Below are 17,066 nucleotides of genomic sequence, written 5' to 3'. Positions count from 1 at the left end.
TATTGGATTAATATATTATCATTCATTTTTTATAAAAACTTTTAAACTAAAAATGCAAATGTACAACGAAAAACTTAAACATCAGAATTGATTTTTATAAAATGTTTTACAATAATGTGTATTGAATAAATATAAAATGGTTTGAAATTGGCATTACTCGAAAGTCGAATAACTTATGTAAAGCTAAAAAATAAATAGTCGATCAAAATTTTCTAGAACTATTATTTTTGAAACTAAATAAAATATGAGAAAGTATTAAATTTCAAATATTTCAGTACGCACACTATAAGGAAAAACAACAACAACGTCATCATTATAAAACCAATAAATCCTGTGCTCTACTTAGAAAACAATTGATTTTTACTCCTTTAAAAAAAGCTTATTTACCTGAATTAAACAAAAGTTTTCATACGATTATAGTTTATAAATTATATACCTAACAGATGTGTAAGTCACGTTTGAAACAATATTAAGAAAAAAATTCTATAATTTATCATTGTTACAGTACCTGCTGAAAGCAAAGTGAAAATGTTCGGATACACATATTATACATAGTTAAAAATTATATTAAAAAACGTATCTTTATTTTTATCTATATTATATACCAGAAGGACAATAGAACAACATAGGTCAACATACTCGACCAATTATACGAAATCCTTGGACGTCAAAACAAATTAACCGAAAAAATCAAAACAAACACAACTGTGCAGACTAATTTAAGCATTGATAAAAAAAAAATTTAAATCATATTACTAGTTAAATATCAAGTAAGAAAAAGATAATATATAAATAATGATGACCTAAAATAATAATAATAATAATGTAGAGTTTCGGATTTTTTTATGAATATTATTATTTCGTGTCACCTGTTGGAATACACAATGATTTTTAACCATTATAACTTTATATTTTAAAATTTATTTTCCAATGATAGAGATATGTCATCTACTCGTTATTATTTATTGTCTTAAAAGTGTGAAGCCTCCGCAAAGCACTTTCTACAACGTCACACGTTCTTATGAGGCTTCAACATAAATATAAAGAAATATGTGAACAAAAAAAAAATGCATTATAATTTAATAACGTACTCTCGTCAAACCTCTAAACTGATATAGGTACTAACAATAAATAATCACAAATCGAAAATAAATTATTATTTTTTTATACCAGTTACAATATGTCCTGTACCAAATGGTTTCTGAGATTTATTATGTAAACTTAAATCAATTTATTATCAATGTGCTCTTTTGTAACTTTTAATATATAGATACGTTAGGTATACGTATATTATAGGTATAGTCTGGTTTAATTAAGTTTTCAACGACTCTTTAACGATTCTTGTCCATAAGTTCATCTGTAATGTACTTATGTCACGACGCCTTTTATTAAAATCAATTTATTCTTTATTTTTTTCTTTTGTAGATAAGGGAGTCTTTTCAGCTAAAGTTTAATTACATTTTTTGACAGAGAAAAGAATCTGCAATATTATATCCATCAAATAAGTGGCATACTGAATACAAACATCGATTATTTAAAATATATTTTAATATGTTACACAATACTATCCTATATATTATAAGACCTCTGGGGTTGACATTTCTCTGTTGTCCTCCACAAATTGGAAACTTTTTTTTTTTGAAAAAATTCTCAAATCAATAAGAAATATGGTTTTGGTTTTTTGGATTAATCCGATATATTCTATCAATCTCTAAATTAAAACAACCGTCAATCATTCTACCGTTCATTGCAAATTTTTAAATAGTTGTACCTAAGCATGTGGAAACTGATAAATGATAGTTAGATATGATTGCTAGGTATTCAAGAACTTTATAATGATTATTTGTTATTAAAGATAACGTCATTGATAGAATAACAACTATAGACAAATATTGCTTAGATAGTAATAATAATAATAATAAAAAAAACTTAGTCTGTGAACTTTTTAACGTATTATGCACTATTATAAGTCTAATCTGAATATCTCGATAGTATAGTTTTATTAATAACTTCATTGTAGCATACCTCGTTAGTGTTCCACCGATGTCTTTGAACAGGAAAATGCTCAGCACGTGGCAAACTCTCCAAGTTATCTGGCAATTTAATTGGTTCCCCTTCTGAAAATGTAATTAAACGTTCATAGTATGATAAATACTTTATGTTTATAATCGTTTAATGGATATATAACACATTAATGACACAACATTAATACAGCTAGTATATACCTACTATTAACAATTTACTGATATTTTAAAAATATCTTAATCAAGATATTTATGTACCTATACAAAAAAATTACCTATAGATGAAATTCAATTAAAAAGAAAAATTTTATGGACATAATATAATTATAAAAATAACAAAACAAGCACCAACATAATAAACAAAGGAAAAATTACAATAGTAGTTATAATAACATTTCATTGTAAGCCTCTCTATAATATTATTTTACAAAAACTGATTACTTATGCAAATTAAAAAAAAAATCTTTATTAATATTTTATCTAACTTCATAAGATATTATAAATTAGGATTAAAGTTCAAAACTTTAAACTTTTAAATACATTAAAATATAGTTTTGTATACAATTCATTTTCTAAGGATAAGTAAACAATTTTACCCGTCTTCATGTTATTTACTTAAGAAATAGCGGGATCCATAACACGTAACACACTTTTCAGTAACCCATTTTATTCAATAAGAAAAATTCTATCTATGTAATTTAAATAATGATATTATTTAAATATTAATTTATTTAATTAGTTTTTGAACAAAATATTTTAATTTGTTGTTATTAAACATATAGTTCAACAAACTTAGTATAAAATTATATGAATATCGAGTTAAATATTTTAGGAATTGTTTAGAAATTAGTAAATAAGTGATTTCTAAGCTAGCTTATATATATATATATATAGTACACTATGTACTTATAGTGTTTGATTATTTATTTTAAATGTTGTACTTGAGTTCAAGCAGTTTTTACATGTTTATTCCTTTGTCAATAAGTACGTAATGTCTGTGCCAGTGAAAAAAAAACACTCATATTTTTAAGTTAAATGCATTAAGACACGTCCTTTTCTTAACAAAGTATAAAAGTTATGACTGTGTAATAGAACACAAAAGGTGTAAAATGGTATAACACACAAATAAAATAAAATACTAGGTATACTTCAATACCACTATAATAATTATAGGCGTTATAAATTCAAGTTTTTCTAAGTTGGATATTTCAATATGTGTATTATAGACTATAATACGTTACAAAAAAATGTTCATTATTAGCAAAGGCCAAAAGTTCGTACAGTTTTCGCCTCAATAGCATCACTTATATAGAAATATTTTTAATTGGATGAGTTATTAATATCGATGAGACGATAACCGACGATAAATACATCTAGCATAATATTTCTTATAAAATATTAAAATGTATAAGAATTATGAATAAGTACAGACTGTTAATATTTAGTCAATAAAAATCATGTGATAATATCTGCTATTTTTAGATAAACCAAAAATAAGCTTGTGATGTCAACTGCCTACATCATTTACTTGTAGTTCATCAGTCATCGCTAATGGTTCCCAAGCAAACATTTAACATTTTATTGATATTGATATTGATTTCAATACATTTTTATTGATTACATTATGATTCTAATCTAAACTATTAATTAAAACGGTGGTGACTTAAGCTATATTATCTTAGTTGAGTTAGACCTTGATCAGACTTCTGAGTGATTAGGGAATAAAGTCATTGTAAAGTTATCAACCAATTCTCAGTTCGGGTTGTAACAATTAATACTTACGCCAAATCCTACAAAGGGATTTTAACATTACTATCTACCTATTACTGAAATAGTATTAAATAAATGTTTGATGAACATAACAAAAAAACAATTGAATTAGTATTTGATAAAGGTACTACATTATACAGGGTGTAATAGAAAGACCTGAACAATTAAAAACTAAAACTGAATGCAAGTTAAACGTATGAAAAAAAAATTTATAAATTTATAAGGATAATATTAAATGATTTAAGATTTACGTACGTCTGAAAATTAGCGAAAATAACATTTTGAAAAAAGTTACTATAAGCTTCAAATTAATTTACAGAAAAAAATATTGATACCTTAAAAATTATAAAAAATAAACTAAATAATTAGCTTAAATAAACTTTTTAACATAACACAATTTTTTGTAATCCGATTTACAAATCGGCTATTTTGAATTTTTCCGATTTTAATTAATTTAAATTAAATTAAAAATGTTATACCTTACTTATAGTGCGTGCGTCTATAAACTATATATAAGAAAAAAATGTAAATATTGATTAGAACAAAAGGGTTTAATTTGTCAGGTCCTTCTGTTACACCTTGTATACAAATATATGCAGAGTTGGTGTATTTTTCATTTTTTTAAAAAAAAACTGTATTGTTGTTTTAAACTGTTTTTTTCTGTTCGAAACTATGTTTTAAACAAAACAAATAGTTTGTGTTTTATACAGTTTAAAACAGTGTTTACTACTATCAAACTTTAATGTAAGAACATTATCTGCGTTCTCTTGTTGGTTTTTTACGATGTTTAAATTTTTAAGTGAGTTATGATTATGTATACCTATTATTAATATTTGAAAATTCTCATAATTCACTCAAAAATTAAAATATTGTAAAAAACAACGAGAGAACATAGATAATGTCCATATATTTAAGTTTAATAGTAGGTTAATTCTCTCTTTAGTACCTTCGTATATAAGCTAACAATACAAAATTGGAACTAACGGATATAAATTTAAAAAAAAAACCACTTCTTTGTTTTAGACTTTAAATTAAGAGATAATTTTAAAAAGTGGTAATACATAATTGTTTTATTTCGTTTTAAGTAGGTACCTGCTAGACTATAAACTAGTACCTAACCATTCAAAAAACCATTTGTATACTTTCTTTAAAGTGCATAAGTATTATTGGATTAATAAGTGATTAACTAAGTGATTATTACTTTAAGACTTAAGTTGTAAATGTAGTGTTATGAGTTTATATTAGATTAGGTGTTTTGGCAAAATCACATCATGAAAAAAAATTATATTGATCTTGATGCTCTGGATATATAATTTATAGTTTAGTTTTAAAATATTATAAGTTTTGGTAAGATCTTATTAATTTCGTTAGAGAAAGTACAATCTAGAAAACTGTTTAATGGTCATAGATAGACTTCAAAGTTATATATTTTGTAGGATTTTCCATTTAAAAGGTTTATTATTCACATTTCACAATACTGGTTAATTTATAAGTACTATTTATGAATAATTATAATGCATTTTTTTAAATTTTAACAAAGTATAAAAATTGTATTTACTTTTAAGTTTGATTTTTTTTATAAAACAATGACATTAGATATTATTGACTTGAGCATCAAAACAGAATGTATACAGTATGTGAGTATATAAACCAATATATTATTATAGTTATTAGGTACTTATTATATTTAAATATTAACTTAAACATAAAATATGAATAAAATAATTTTTGAGATAAAATACAGAATAGTTGAAATTTTATTTAATTTAATTGGTAGGTATTATAAAAACGTTTCCCATTTTTATTTTCTTATATATTTCAGGTACATAAAAGTATGAAAATTAATTGTATCAGTAAAAATAATCTAATCTTGTAGAGGTTCACTTATATCTGTTAACAAATACCCTTAAAAAACTAAGCTTTTGTGTGTCATTTATTGCACTAATTTGACTTTGAAGATGTTTTAAAATATTGTTTGTATTGCATGTAAACATACGTTAAATAATGATGTTCTATATAATAATATGATTTTAATAATAACTATAAACATTAGGTACGTATTTGTTGTTGCATTATTTTACCTCAAAATCTAAAATATTATATTCTACATATACATAACACTATTCACATAGCCACATAAGTTTACTACGTTAAACATAATTATAAGTATTTTTTCATACCTTGTATCCAAAACAACCCTCAACCCCCCTCCCACAAAAAAAAAGTATAAACCCGGTACATCTAATGTTTGTCATAATAACACAAAACGATCGTTGCAGTTTCGAACACTCATTTTTCATTAGACCTGTACACATTTGCCATGACAATATTTATAAGTGTGTTACCAATATACACGCGATGTTTATCTATATTGCAATGTTGGTTAATAAATCGCAGTGTGAAAAATAAGCCAGATATCTAAATCATGGGCTGTATTTGACAGTTTACGAATTGCATTTGTAAATATCAACATGGTCGATTATATTTTTACTGTTAACCCCGAAGGGGTTTAATATAATATATTACTGTTCATATTTTTTTTTAATTTTGCACCATAAACGAATCTAGAAACGATGCACGCCTCACTACCTCCAAAGAAATGTAGACTGCGTTATAGATTTTAATTACGATTTCATTTAATCATAAGCACTTTTAGCTATCTGTTACTCGTATGATGCATTTATATCTTCAACAAATAGCAGCAACTACAGTTTATGTTGTTAAAAAATTAATATCGATTAAAGTGATTAAGGTACCTAGTGAAAATATATGTTTATTATTCCTAGAATTATAATAGCCTATGAATTTAAATTTAAAATTATTTAAAATTATTTATAATCCGCAAAATGTCTATAAAAATCGCAAAAATCCATACAAACACAATACGTAATATGTTTCAAGCCAGTATTGGTTATTGTTTGAAAGATTATTGCATTTTATCCCGCGAATGAAAAATTAACTGTAAAAAAATGCACTATAAGACCGTCCATGTTGTTGTGTGATTTTTGAATAGGCACTCTTATGATTAGTTATTAGAACTTTAATAGTATTAAAATAAAGAATAAATATTTTACTTTGATTTAATGGAATGTGATTGTTTGCATGGGGGTGAGTTTGGAGATGTATTCTCGTGTGGTGTTGTTGACTGTACAGTGTGACTGTTTCACCCGTGCAATATTCCGCAGTGAATGTCTCATGACGACTGGACATTTTTTTTTTACCTGAAAACACAAAATAAAAACATAATATATTATAGACTCTGCACGAATAAATAATAAAATCGTATACTATGAGTACTAATTTAAAATAAAATGAGACCAAATAAACGTTTAGTTATTGAGTAGGTAGCATCATATTATTTGACAGCTAGCCCTCATGTGGAGATTAAAACATGAAAAAAGGGTACATGTATTATAAAATACGACTTTTGCACCAAATACTGTAACACTACAGCCTCTACCCCAAAGACCACACTGCTAACTTCAAGAGATGTCCAGCATTCAAGTCAGCTTTTAAAAGAAATCGTTCCAAGACTCCCATCAGCCAAGGTCTCTGATTCTCAAATTAAAACCGAATAATAATCTGAAGCTACCAACAACGAAAATTCACACACGGTGTATGTCTCTGATACTTTTCACATTTAATTTCAAATCTAAATTCATTAATCAGTTCTCCAATTTCTGTTCTTTTCATACAGATCTAAAAGAACCTATCGCTCTAAAGGCATTATAATATCTCCTTAATTATTTTCGTCCAACACTTCCTCATTATAATCTTAATTACTACTACCTTTTTACAATCAATTAATATCATTTAAATATTCGAATCGTGTTTCATTGTCAGTTTATTTAATATCATAATAATTATTATATTATGGAACTATTTCCATTATTGATATTTGTTTTCCCAATTTAATAGTTTAATGTGTATTTATTAATTTATGAAATTAATTGTTTTATGACAAGTTTATGTATAAAAAACAAAAAAACATAATATAAAATGCCAGTTGTCACTCATATTATAATTTCAAGACATTTATAGGACATCGAAAATGTAATTCAGGGCGTCTTTCACCTCAATCGATGACTAATCGTCTCCCAATAAGTTTTGTTTTCTTATTTTTGCCTTGGTTTTTAGACTATAGACTTTAGAGTTAAGACTTGGTTCTGTGAATTGAAAATATCTACTATTTTGTAGTTTTATACCTCAATTTAAATTAAATAATAAAGTTTTAATTAAATATACTTGCAACTGGCCGAAAAATATAATATAATAAACAGACTATTATCTATTTATAACAATTATAAATTATAATTAATTAATGATTATAGTATGGTATACTACCTATAAACCATATCATTAAAAAAATAATATATAGATATTTATTTTATAAAAAAAATGTTAGCATCATGTTTGGATGTTTATAGTAACATTTTACAACTGGTTATGTATAAATTTACATTGTTAATCGAGATGATACCTATATTTAACATTTTTTTTTCTAACTTTTGAAGCATCAACTGCCGGGTTATTACTTATTAACTAGCGTTTGTATTTTATTATACAAACTAAAACTGCATTATTCCATAAATATATTTTATATGTATAATATTCAACATAATAAATTGATCACCTATTGAAATAATGAATACATTAAAATTAATATTATATGCACTATGCAGATAGTATGTCCTTTTGAGTAGTGCATTTCAATAATTGTATATACAGGATGTCCCTTGAGGATATAATCATTAGCCGTAGTGGGGACTCGCCGTCCAGACAAAAACCGGTTTTTTGCCGTTTTACCTATAAACTAAAAAAATTATTTAAAATCATGAGGTTAATGAAAATAAAATGTTGAAAGGTCAAAATGTTCAGAAAATTAAAAATACAAAAAAATGTAACTAAAAAAAAATGAATTATGTAGTCCTTGTCTCCGTGATTCTAATAAAAAAAATATATTTATGATAAATGTATTATCTCAGGAGATACCTTAATGGGTAAATCTTCGCGGGTCACCCTGTATATTTCATTAACCTACAGTAAATTCTAATTATGTGTCCGGGTTTTATTTTGATAATATAATATCCAAATGTTAACTAAATATAATAGGGTTGTGTTTAAAATCACGATTTTAATTGATCAAATTATCATTTCATTTTATTAGTAAATCATTTTGTTCGTATCCCTAGAGTAGGACGTGTTATTATTTAAAATTTGCATACTGTTGGTCAAATAATACATTTCCATGCAGAGCAATTTAGAAATTTTATTTTAAACAAATTGACAACATTATACTATATAGCAACAGTAGGACGTATAACCTCGACTCTCGAGTACATGTATAGTATAACGGTATGATATATTATGTACAATATTTGCATACCTATACACACAATAATATTATAATATGTATATTGTACATTGTATATCAAACATAAAGTGCAAATGTATTTCTTTCGTACAGATATTTCGCTATAAACATTGAATTTACTTGGCACGTCTCGTCTTTGTCTTCGCCAAAATGTTTTTGTGGTCGACATTGTGTCTCCGTGGTTTACATGAACATTCTTTTGTGAATACTCCTCATACATTCATAATGTTATATTGATAGTACATAGTACGTAGGTAGGTGCATTTGTGTAAATAATAACAAATCAATTATTAATAAATCTATACTTGAATAGCTTAAATATGAATATAAGAAATGTACATTTAAATGTCACATAAAATATGTTATATTATAAGTATATCATAAATATATAGGCATGAGTGTGTGAAATATATAATTTATCATTATACAATGGAACATATTTTCAATAATATAACCATTCAGCATTAGACGTTATTTTTACACATTATTATGTTATATTCAATTTGAACCAATTGCACAGTGTTCACCATTTACACAAACGTATTAATTGTATTGTTTCTAACTACCAACAACCAATGTAAATAAATGATTCTCTATGTTCCCTTTTATATACACATTATATTCCACCGAACAATACCGTTAAACATTATTGAAAAGCTATTTAAGTAAGGACTAAAGACATTATATTTACCATTCACAATCAGTATTATTATTAAGGCTGAAATTTTAATGCACATATTTCAATGATAATGTGTGAACAAAAACGTATTTTTCATGAACCTACACGAAATAAATATCTTAGGTGATACTCTATGATAATAATTATTATAATTTATTGTAGAATTATTGTGTAGCATCTTCAAGAGATTGAAACTTACATGGTAAGTCCCAAACATTACACTTAATAGAAGTTTCTTTAATTTTTGACATTTTAAAATTAATTCTGCAGGTATCAAATTTATTTTTACAAACTTTAACATGAAATACTAAAAAAATGTACTAAAAGATTGCCATAGTATAGTATTATAATCGTTGACTTTGGTCATGGACTTCTTCATCTTTTTTGCAAATTATACAGCAAACTGTTGTCGTGACGCTTATTTGTTTGTATTTATACAGACCAAGTTCACAACGAAATGTGTAAATTTAAAATTATCTATTGATACTTAATACTTTATAACATTTGTATTTTTTTATCATATTATATATTACTTTAATTCTAGATGTACCGGCTCCAGCATAAAATCAACGTGGGCTATATTGGTATACTGACAAAGTAGGACCATTAATACCTATGTATACCATGTATACCTCATGATACCACAAATGGTGACACTATTAAAATAATAAACATTACTAATTCACGCTTTAAAATGAAAATATTAACGTATTGAGAGCACTGAATAGTTAAGTCATTAATGCGTAACTATATATATAATATGATTATAATTTGTATGTTTATTCGTCTAGCTCTATTCATGACTTCAGAGTTTGATTTAATTCCACCTATCAGAATTGCTCTATAAACTCTGAAATACCTGCATACTTAATATTTTACAAACATAGCTAAATTACTGAAAATTAAATTCAGATGTTTCTGTGTAATAAATAATAATCAATTATTTATTTTATTTCAGTTTCTAAATCATATTATTTATGAAAAGATCATCCCATGTGTCCTAAATATTTGTAACTAGAATTATACGATACGTTCGTTACTCAAATACTTAGAAAACCCTCTAAATACATCGTTGAAATAATTTTAACAAATTGTGTATTTGTGTACATTTCTTGTTTGGAAATTAGATTTACTGAGATTCAAAAACTCTCTAAAGTCTAGATTGTTCAAGTTTGTTACTAAAAGAACTGTCAACGTAGTTTCTGTTTATTGAAATGCAATTATCAAAGCTTTGTTCTTTTTTTTCTTCGTAAAATCGATTTTTCAGTTTTGTAACGTTACAGGTCTTCCGCACCAACCTATTTATCCGAGTTAAAGCCGGTTTTTTAATATTTAAAATCTTTTAATTGTTCTTATCAAACATTTTAGTATTTTTTTTCTACTTAAATTCATCAAAATGATTTTTATTCAACTTCGTATATTATGTAAATTATAGGCAATCAAAGCTAATAATAACTTATTCTATTGTGATTAATTTATGCTTTACTAACTTATTTCTTAGTTTGGCTTCATCAAAGTATATATTACCTATAATATATTTTATACCTGTATGATAGGTACAAGTACTATTTTAATTATTTTAAATAATTTTACTAGAGGTAATCTATATAGGTATTTTCTATGAATTAATTATTTGATTAAAATATTTATTGACAAAAATTGTAATAATTTTACACTGAAATTGAAGTAGGACCGCTTTACAAGAAGTAATTTATTTTATATAATATTGTTGTACGGAATACAGATTTGCTTTGCGTTTTTAGAAAAAAAACAGTACACACATTATTTGATCTAAGTACTTTTTAAATCAAACAAAATGTTGACAATACATTTACATACAGGGCTATTCACCAAATATGCTAACCTCATTTTTATTCCATAATATAGTAATTCAAAATCTGATTTTTTGAATTTTTAAATATACTTTAAGACCATATTTTCAAATTCTTAAGATTTGTTGTACTACCGAAGGAGTGTTGTGTGGAATTACAAACTTTTGTTTTTCAAATGAGAACACCCCTATACAACTATAAATTATACAGTTAGTAATTTTTTTTAAATTGTGTACGTGTTAAAATCAAAATTCGTACGAGTAGTTTTTGAGTTATTTAACTTTGAATTTTAATGATACAAATTAAAAGGTCGACGGTAATGTGATTTTAAGATATGGGGGGTATGGTGATTTAAAAACTGTAGTCATTAATATGATTCTATCAATATTAATAATTTTTAAAAATGGCTCCCAAGTATAATAAAAACTAAATCCATTTTTACGCCTATTTTATATTTATGTAAAACCATTATAAGGACTATAATATTATCCTCAATACAATATTTTAATAACTAAGAAATAACTCATTTGAATTTTGAATTAGGTAAGTACATCAACATTTTCAAAAAAATTATTTAAGTCTTAATAGGTTTAGCGAGTCATTCAGTATTTCCCAAAAATGTTCCGAAAAATTATAGCAACAAAAGAAAAACTATGGAAAACCTTAATTGTACGTAGAAACGATTAGATTGAAATACTGTATAAAATATATATTGTATATTTATAATGATTTTTCATTGCACTCAAATGTAGAATGATAATAGTAAGAATACTTAATACATGATATTGTGTTAAACTAAGGTGGCAAATAAGTCAAACGTTTAACACCGAGTTTCTGTATCTTGTTCGTACTTTTTAGTCTTACACACACTCAGAGATGTTTTTCAAACTCGTTTAATATGTAAGTAGGTAGGTGACAAAAGTGAAACAAACAACATTTTTAAAGTTTGGATCAAATTTTCCTTACCTATACATTAAACAATAATAATAGTTATTATTTTTGATTAAATTAAATTAATGAAATGAATATAAACCATTGTTAATACATTTAGGTATAGAAAGTGTCTAACATATTATTATTCCAGTGATAAACATTTTATACACCATATAACTTTTATAATACTTAATAAAGTTGATTTATGGTTACAGGTTATTTTGTCGAAAATAAAATGTACAATAAGACAATAAAATATATTCAAACTTAAATAAGTACAAAAAAAATATATCGATGCTACATCGTTGCCAAGAGAAACATCGTAAAGTTAATAATTGACAATAGTTTATTGATTAGTAATAACGTAAAACAGATAATTCGGTTTAAAAAGATAGAATTTAATCCACTATTCATGCATGTCCGCCTTCATTTTTCCACAAAAAAAAATGTTTTAATCTAATTATAACCACGCATATTCTATATCTATATATTTAGTAAATTCAAAAAATTATATCACAACTACATAATTAATAGTTTTAAATTATAGTTGTAATTATTTGACCATCAAAAAAAAAAATATATATTTCCGGTAAATTCTAGGTTTGACAAACTACTCTCAGTAAATATCCAAATATCGGACATTTACATAAACCGATTGATTTTGGTAAAAAATATAGGATACACAAAATAGTTTTGTCGAACGCTAATTGATTTTCGTAGTTTGGACTTTTACAAAAGAGATTTGGTAAATCTTAGTATTAACGATCACTTTCGGTAAATTTTTTTTTTCAATTATTTGATTCCCTTTTTTATACTTTTATATACCTAATTAAAATATAATACCTACGTTAACAAAAAAAAAAATAATAATATTATTATAATTTATAAGTTACTTAACAGTATATTAGGTAGGTATGTACTACATTAGCTACTATTAGTATATTTGACAAATCATTTATATTATTGCCTATTATATTATATAACTGCTTTAATCATGTAATAAATAATAATATAATATATTATTAACTTTTGAAAAAAGGTAGTCTACTAATCGATGTAAACGACGATCCAAAAAACTCGAGATGTCACAGTTGATCAGTTCAAATTTTTAAGCATACTTAAGGACTATATTTAAAAAAACAAAAGATTTTTTTTTATACTACTTAAGAAGTGTTCTGTAGCGATACCAATACTTATTTTTTTCAAATGACAATAATGATATTTTTGAAAATGTCTATGTTACTAATTTGAAATTCAAACGAGTAGTTTTTGAGATATTTAACTTGATATACTATGCATTATAGGTACGGTACATGAATGGAATATATGATTTAAAATACCAAATATTTGATAATGGAAGATATTAGGGCTATGATGATTTGAACATTTTAGTTACCATCAATAGAATAATCTATTAATATTTTATAATTTATCAAAATAACCCTTTTATAATTAACTCTAGATCCAAACAGGATATTACATTTTATATTTTTGTAAAACCATTTTTAAGAACTACTATTCTTAGACACTTAGTAAATAATTTTTCATAACTCAGAAACTACTGGTTCGAATTTGGATTTCGATACATTTAGATACAAGAACGTTTTCAAAACAATTATCTGCCTAACAATTTCAAAAATAGAAATTTGTATTCAACACATTTTGTTGAAGTGTTAATATATAAATAACTAAAATATTTCCAATAAATACGTACACTTTAAAGTTCCATAAATCAGAGCTTAAATAAATTCATTATAAAAGTATTTAGAATGCAAGGCTAAACATTTTTGGAAAAAAGATTTTGGATATACATTTCTAAGTACAAAGTAATTCAAAAAATATATATGTTTTTATAAGGTTTTCAATATTTTTCTTTACGTACCCGTGTGGTTCATATTATTTGAAATAAAGGAACATTTATTTATATCTAACTATAGTATATATTATGAACTTATGTTAAATATTATTTATAAGTTATTCGAGTTATACCTAGTACCTACCTACAATATTCCAGAATAAAATAAAATAATCATATTTTTAGTATTAATAAATTGGAATATGGAACACTGAAATTAAAAATCATGATTATTCCCTTTTTTCAATGGTCTGATAATTACAACTACAATACATATTATTAATTACGTAATTGTGATAGTATTTTGTTTTCAAGGTACCATGCGTGGTATTTAAGTCAAAATGATTTCTTACATTTACAATTTTCAATTAAAGTAAGTATTTAGTTTAATATAATAACTTATATTTTTAGGTAAACAATTAAGATATAAATCAACATTTTAATAAAAAAAAAATGAAACATAAAATGCTATTTTGCATTAACATTACAATTTATATTGTTTTTTGGTTAAAAATAACTTAAAAATACATTGCCTAAACAACCTTGTTAAACCGCATTTTCAAAAGTATTAGACGCATTAGATGTTATAAAAAGAGAAAATAATACACAGAAGAGGTGCATCATCTAAAAAATACAGCATCTAACCAATATTAAACCCATATGGGATATATGACAATAATTAATTGTTATTTAATCAATACCAATACGTTTTTATTTATAAACTGTTTGTTTTGTTTGTTTGTAATGCCCAATTAAAAATTATTTTAATTAATATCAATTATAATTATTTACAACAAACATAAATATTATATACAATTTGTAAATAATAAACATACCTATACATATAGGTTTATGTATATATGTACCAATATCTGCATAATATGTAGCTTAAACATAAAAGTATCTACTTCCGAGATTCGAGAACAATTAAAACCGATTTTTACGTTGAGTAGAACTTTTGAATTAATTATTATAATGCATAATCATTAACTGTAGATATATTATAATTCTACTATGAAACGATATTTTGATCTTAGCTCACACGGGTATGAACTTTATACGTAGGTGCCTACTTAGAACGTATATGTTTGTTCAAAAGTTGTTTCATGTATGTACCTAATTTAAAAGTCTAATTTTAAATTCGATAATGACGAAAAAAGGTTTTTAAATTAATCGAATAATAAAAATAATAATAATAAGAAATACTCTAAGAACCGTCTTTAATTTTATTCGGCGCATTTCGGTACGTTAAAAAATGACCGTTTTTATAATATTGAAATGGTAAGTAACTTAATGAAATGCGTACACTATATAAAGCATTCGAGTTAAAAGTTGAATACTATATAATATACGTAGGTTACATTTATAATACTTGACATTATAAATACCAACGACTTAATGATTATTATTATAGCCGTTATTCCAACTCCCAATTATTAGGTATACGTGCATTGTCGAGTCACGTCGTTTGCTCTACGATTTACAAAAAGTACAGAATAACGACTATTGCGAATCGTTTGGTTTATCGCGTACGACATTATTAAATTGTGTCCTGACAATTCACAATATGGCATTTCAATATTTATCTTATCAAATTTTAAACAGTCCGTAGAGGATTATGTTCAGTATTACCAGTTATGAATGCAATAATATATTAAATTTAAGGGACATAATATTTCAGATTAAAACTTATTCTTATTTGTTGACCATTATTGTAATAACATAATATGTATTTAAACGTTTAAAATAAAATATGTGGGTACCTATAGGTATAATATGTCAATAATACTAAACCACCATTTATACGTACCGTCAGTAAAAATGACAGTCGTCTAGATTATCTCACGTGAGCTCGCCGTCGTGTTACAGCTGCGTCCCGTCGATCAGAGAGACATCGCGAGCAGAAAAATCAACTTCAAAAGTCGCGGCCGTCGGGTACGGTGGTACCTAACTACCTATTGGTTGACAATAAAATGAAATGCCGCCGCCGCCGCCTTTGCGTGAACTGCCGGCAATGATTGTGTAATGACGTTATCGCGACGGACGAGATATTATAATGATATATTATGTCTTTACGACGTCGTTGGGGTGCTGTACGCGGCGAGACGGCCAATCAGACGGAAACGGCGGAAAGGCATGGCGACACACGAGTTTGTCGGACGGCGCAGCGTGACCGACTGGCGTGCGGTCGACACACGGCGTAGCCTTTGGCACAAAACGGTTCTCGGTCGGTCTCTGTCGGCGTCGACGGCGGCGGTGGCGGCGGTGGCGGTAGATTTGGCGGCGACGGCGGCGCTGTGGCGGTGGTGGCGGTCGCGCCCGCACGCCCCGGACACGGTCGCCCGCGCACGCACAACTCTTAAGCACACCCGGCGGTGCCGTAAAGAATCTCTTCGGTGTATATCATTTTTATAACAGACACACCGCAAAAGGTGTCTCGCGTATCTGTGCATGTATATCGTATGTGTGTGTGTGTGTGTGTGTGTGTGTGTGTGAAGATATTATATACATTTTTTTTTCTTTTTCGAGTTTTTAATGTATATTTTTATGTTCAAGTGAAATGCCTGCTTCCCTAAAAATCGTTTCAAATTAGTTGCTA

General features: G+C 26.1%; 1 protein-coding gene across 4 annotated transcripts in view; it reads right to left on the bottom strand.

Moving 5' to 3' along the window:
- LOC132935141 (calmodulin-binding transcription activator 1) overlaps positions 1 to 16,632 on the bottom strand; it is a 116,236-nt gene extending 99,604 nt beyond the window's left edge. For all 4 annotated transcript variants that reach the window (XM_061001606.1, XM_061001604.1, XM_061001607.1 and 1 more), the window contains exons 1-3: positions 16,278 to 16,632; positions 6,869 to 7,015; positions 2,026 to 2,117 (exon numbers count right to left, since the gene is read on the bottom strand). In XM_061001606.1, coding sequence (XP_060857589.1) covers positions 2,026 to 2,117; positions 6,869 to 7,004 — 228 coding nt within the window. In that variant the 5' untranslated portion in view covers positions 7,005 to 7,015; positions 16,278 to 16,632. The remainder of the gene's footprint in view (positions 1 to 2,025; positions 2,118 to 6,868; positions 7,016 to 16,277) is intronic.
- Between the last annotated feature and the right edge of the window lie 434 nt (positions 16,633 to 17,066).

Source organism: Metopolophium dirhodum, chromosome 1 (assembly GCF_019925205.1).
Source record: "Metopolophium dirhodum isolate CAU chromosome 1, ASM1992520v1, whole genome shotgun sequence".
NCBI classification, from domain to species: Eukaryota; Metazoa; Arthropoda; class Insecta; order Hemiptera; family Aphididae; genus Metopolophium; species Metopolophium dirhodum.
The sequence above is the reverse complement of the archived record's forward strand: the minus strand, read 5'-3'. Positions and strand labels throughout refer to the sequence as shown.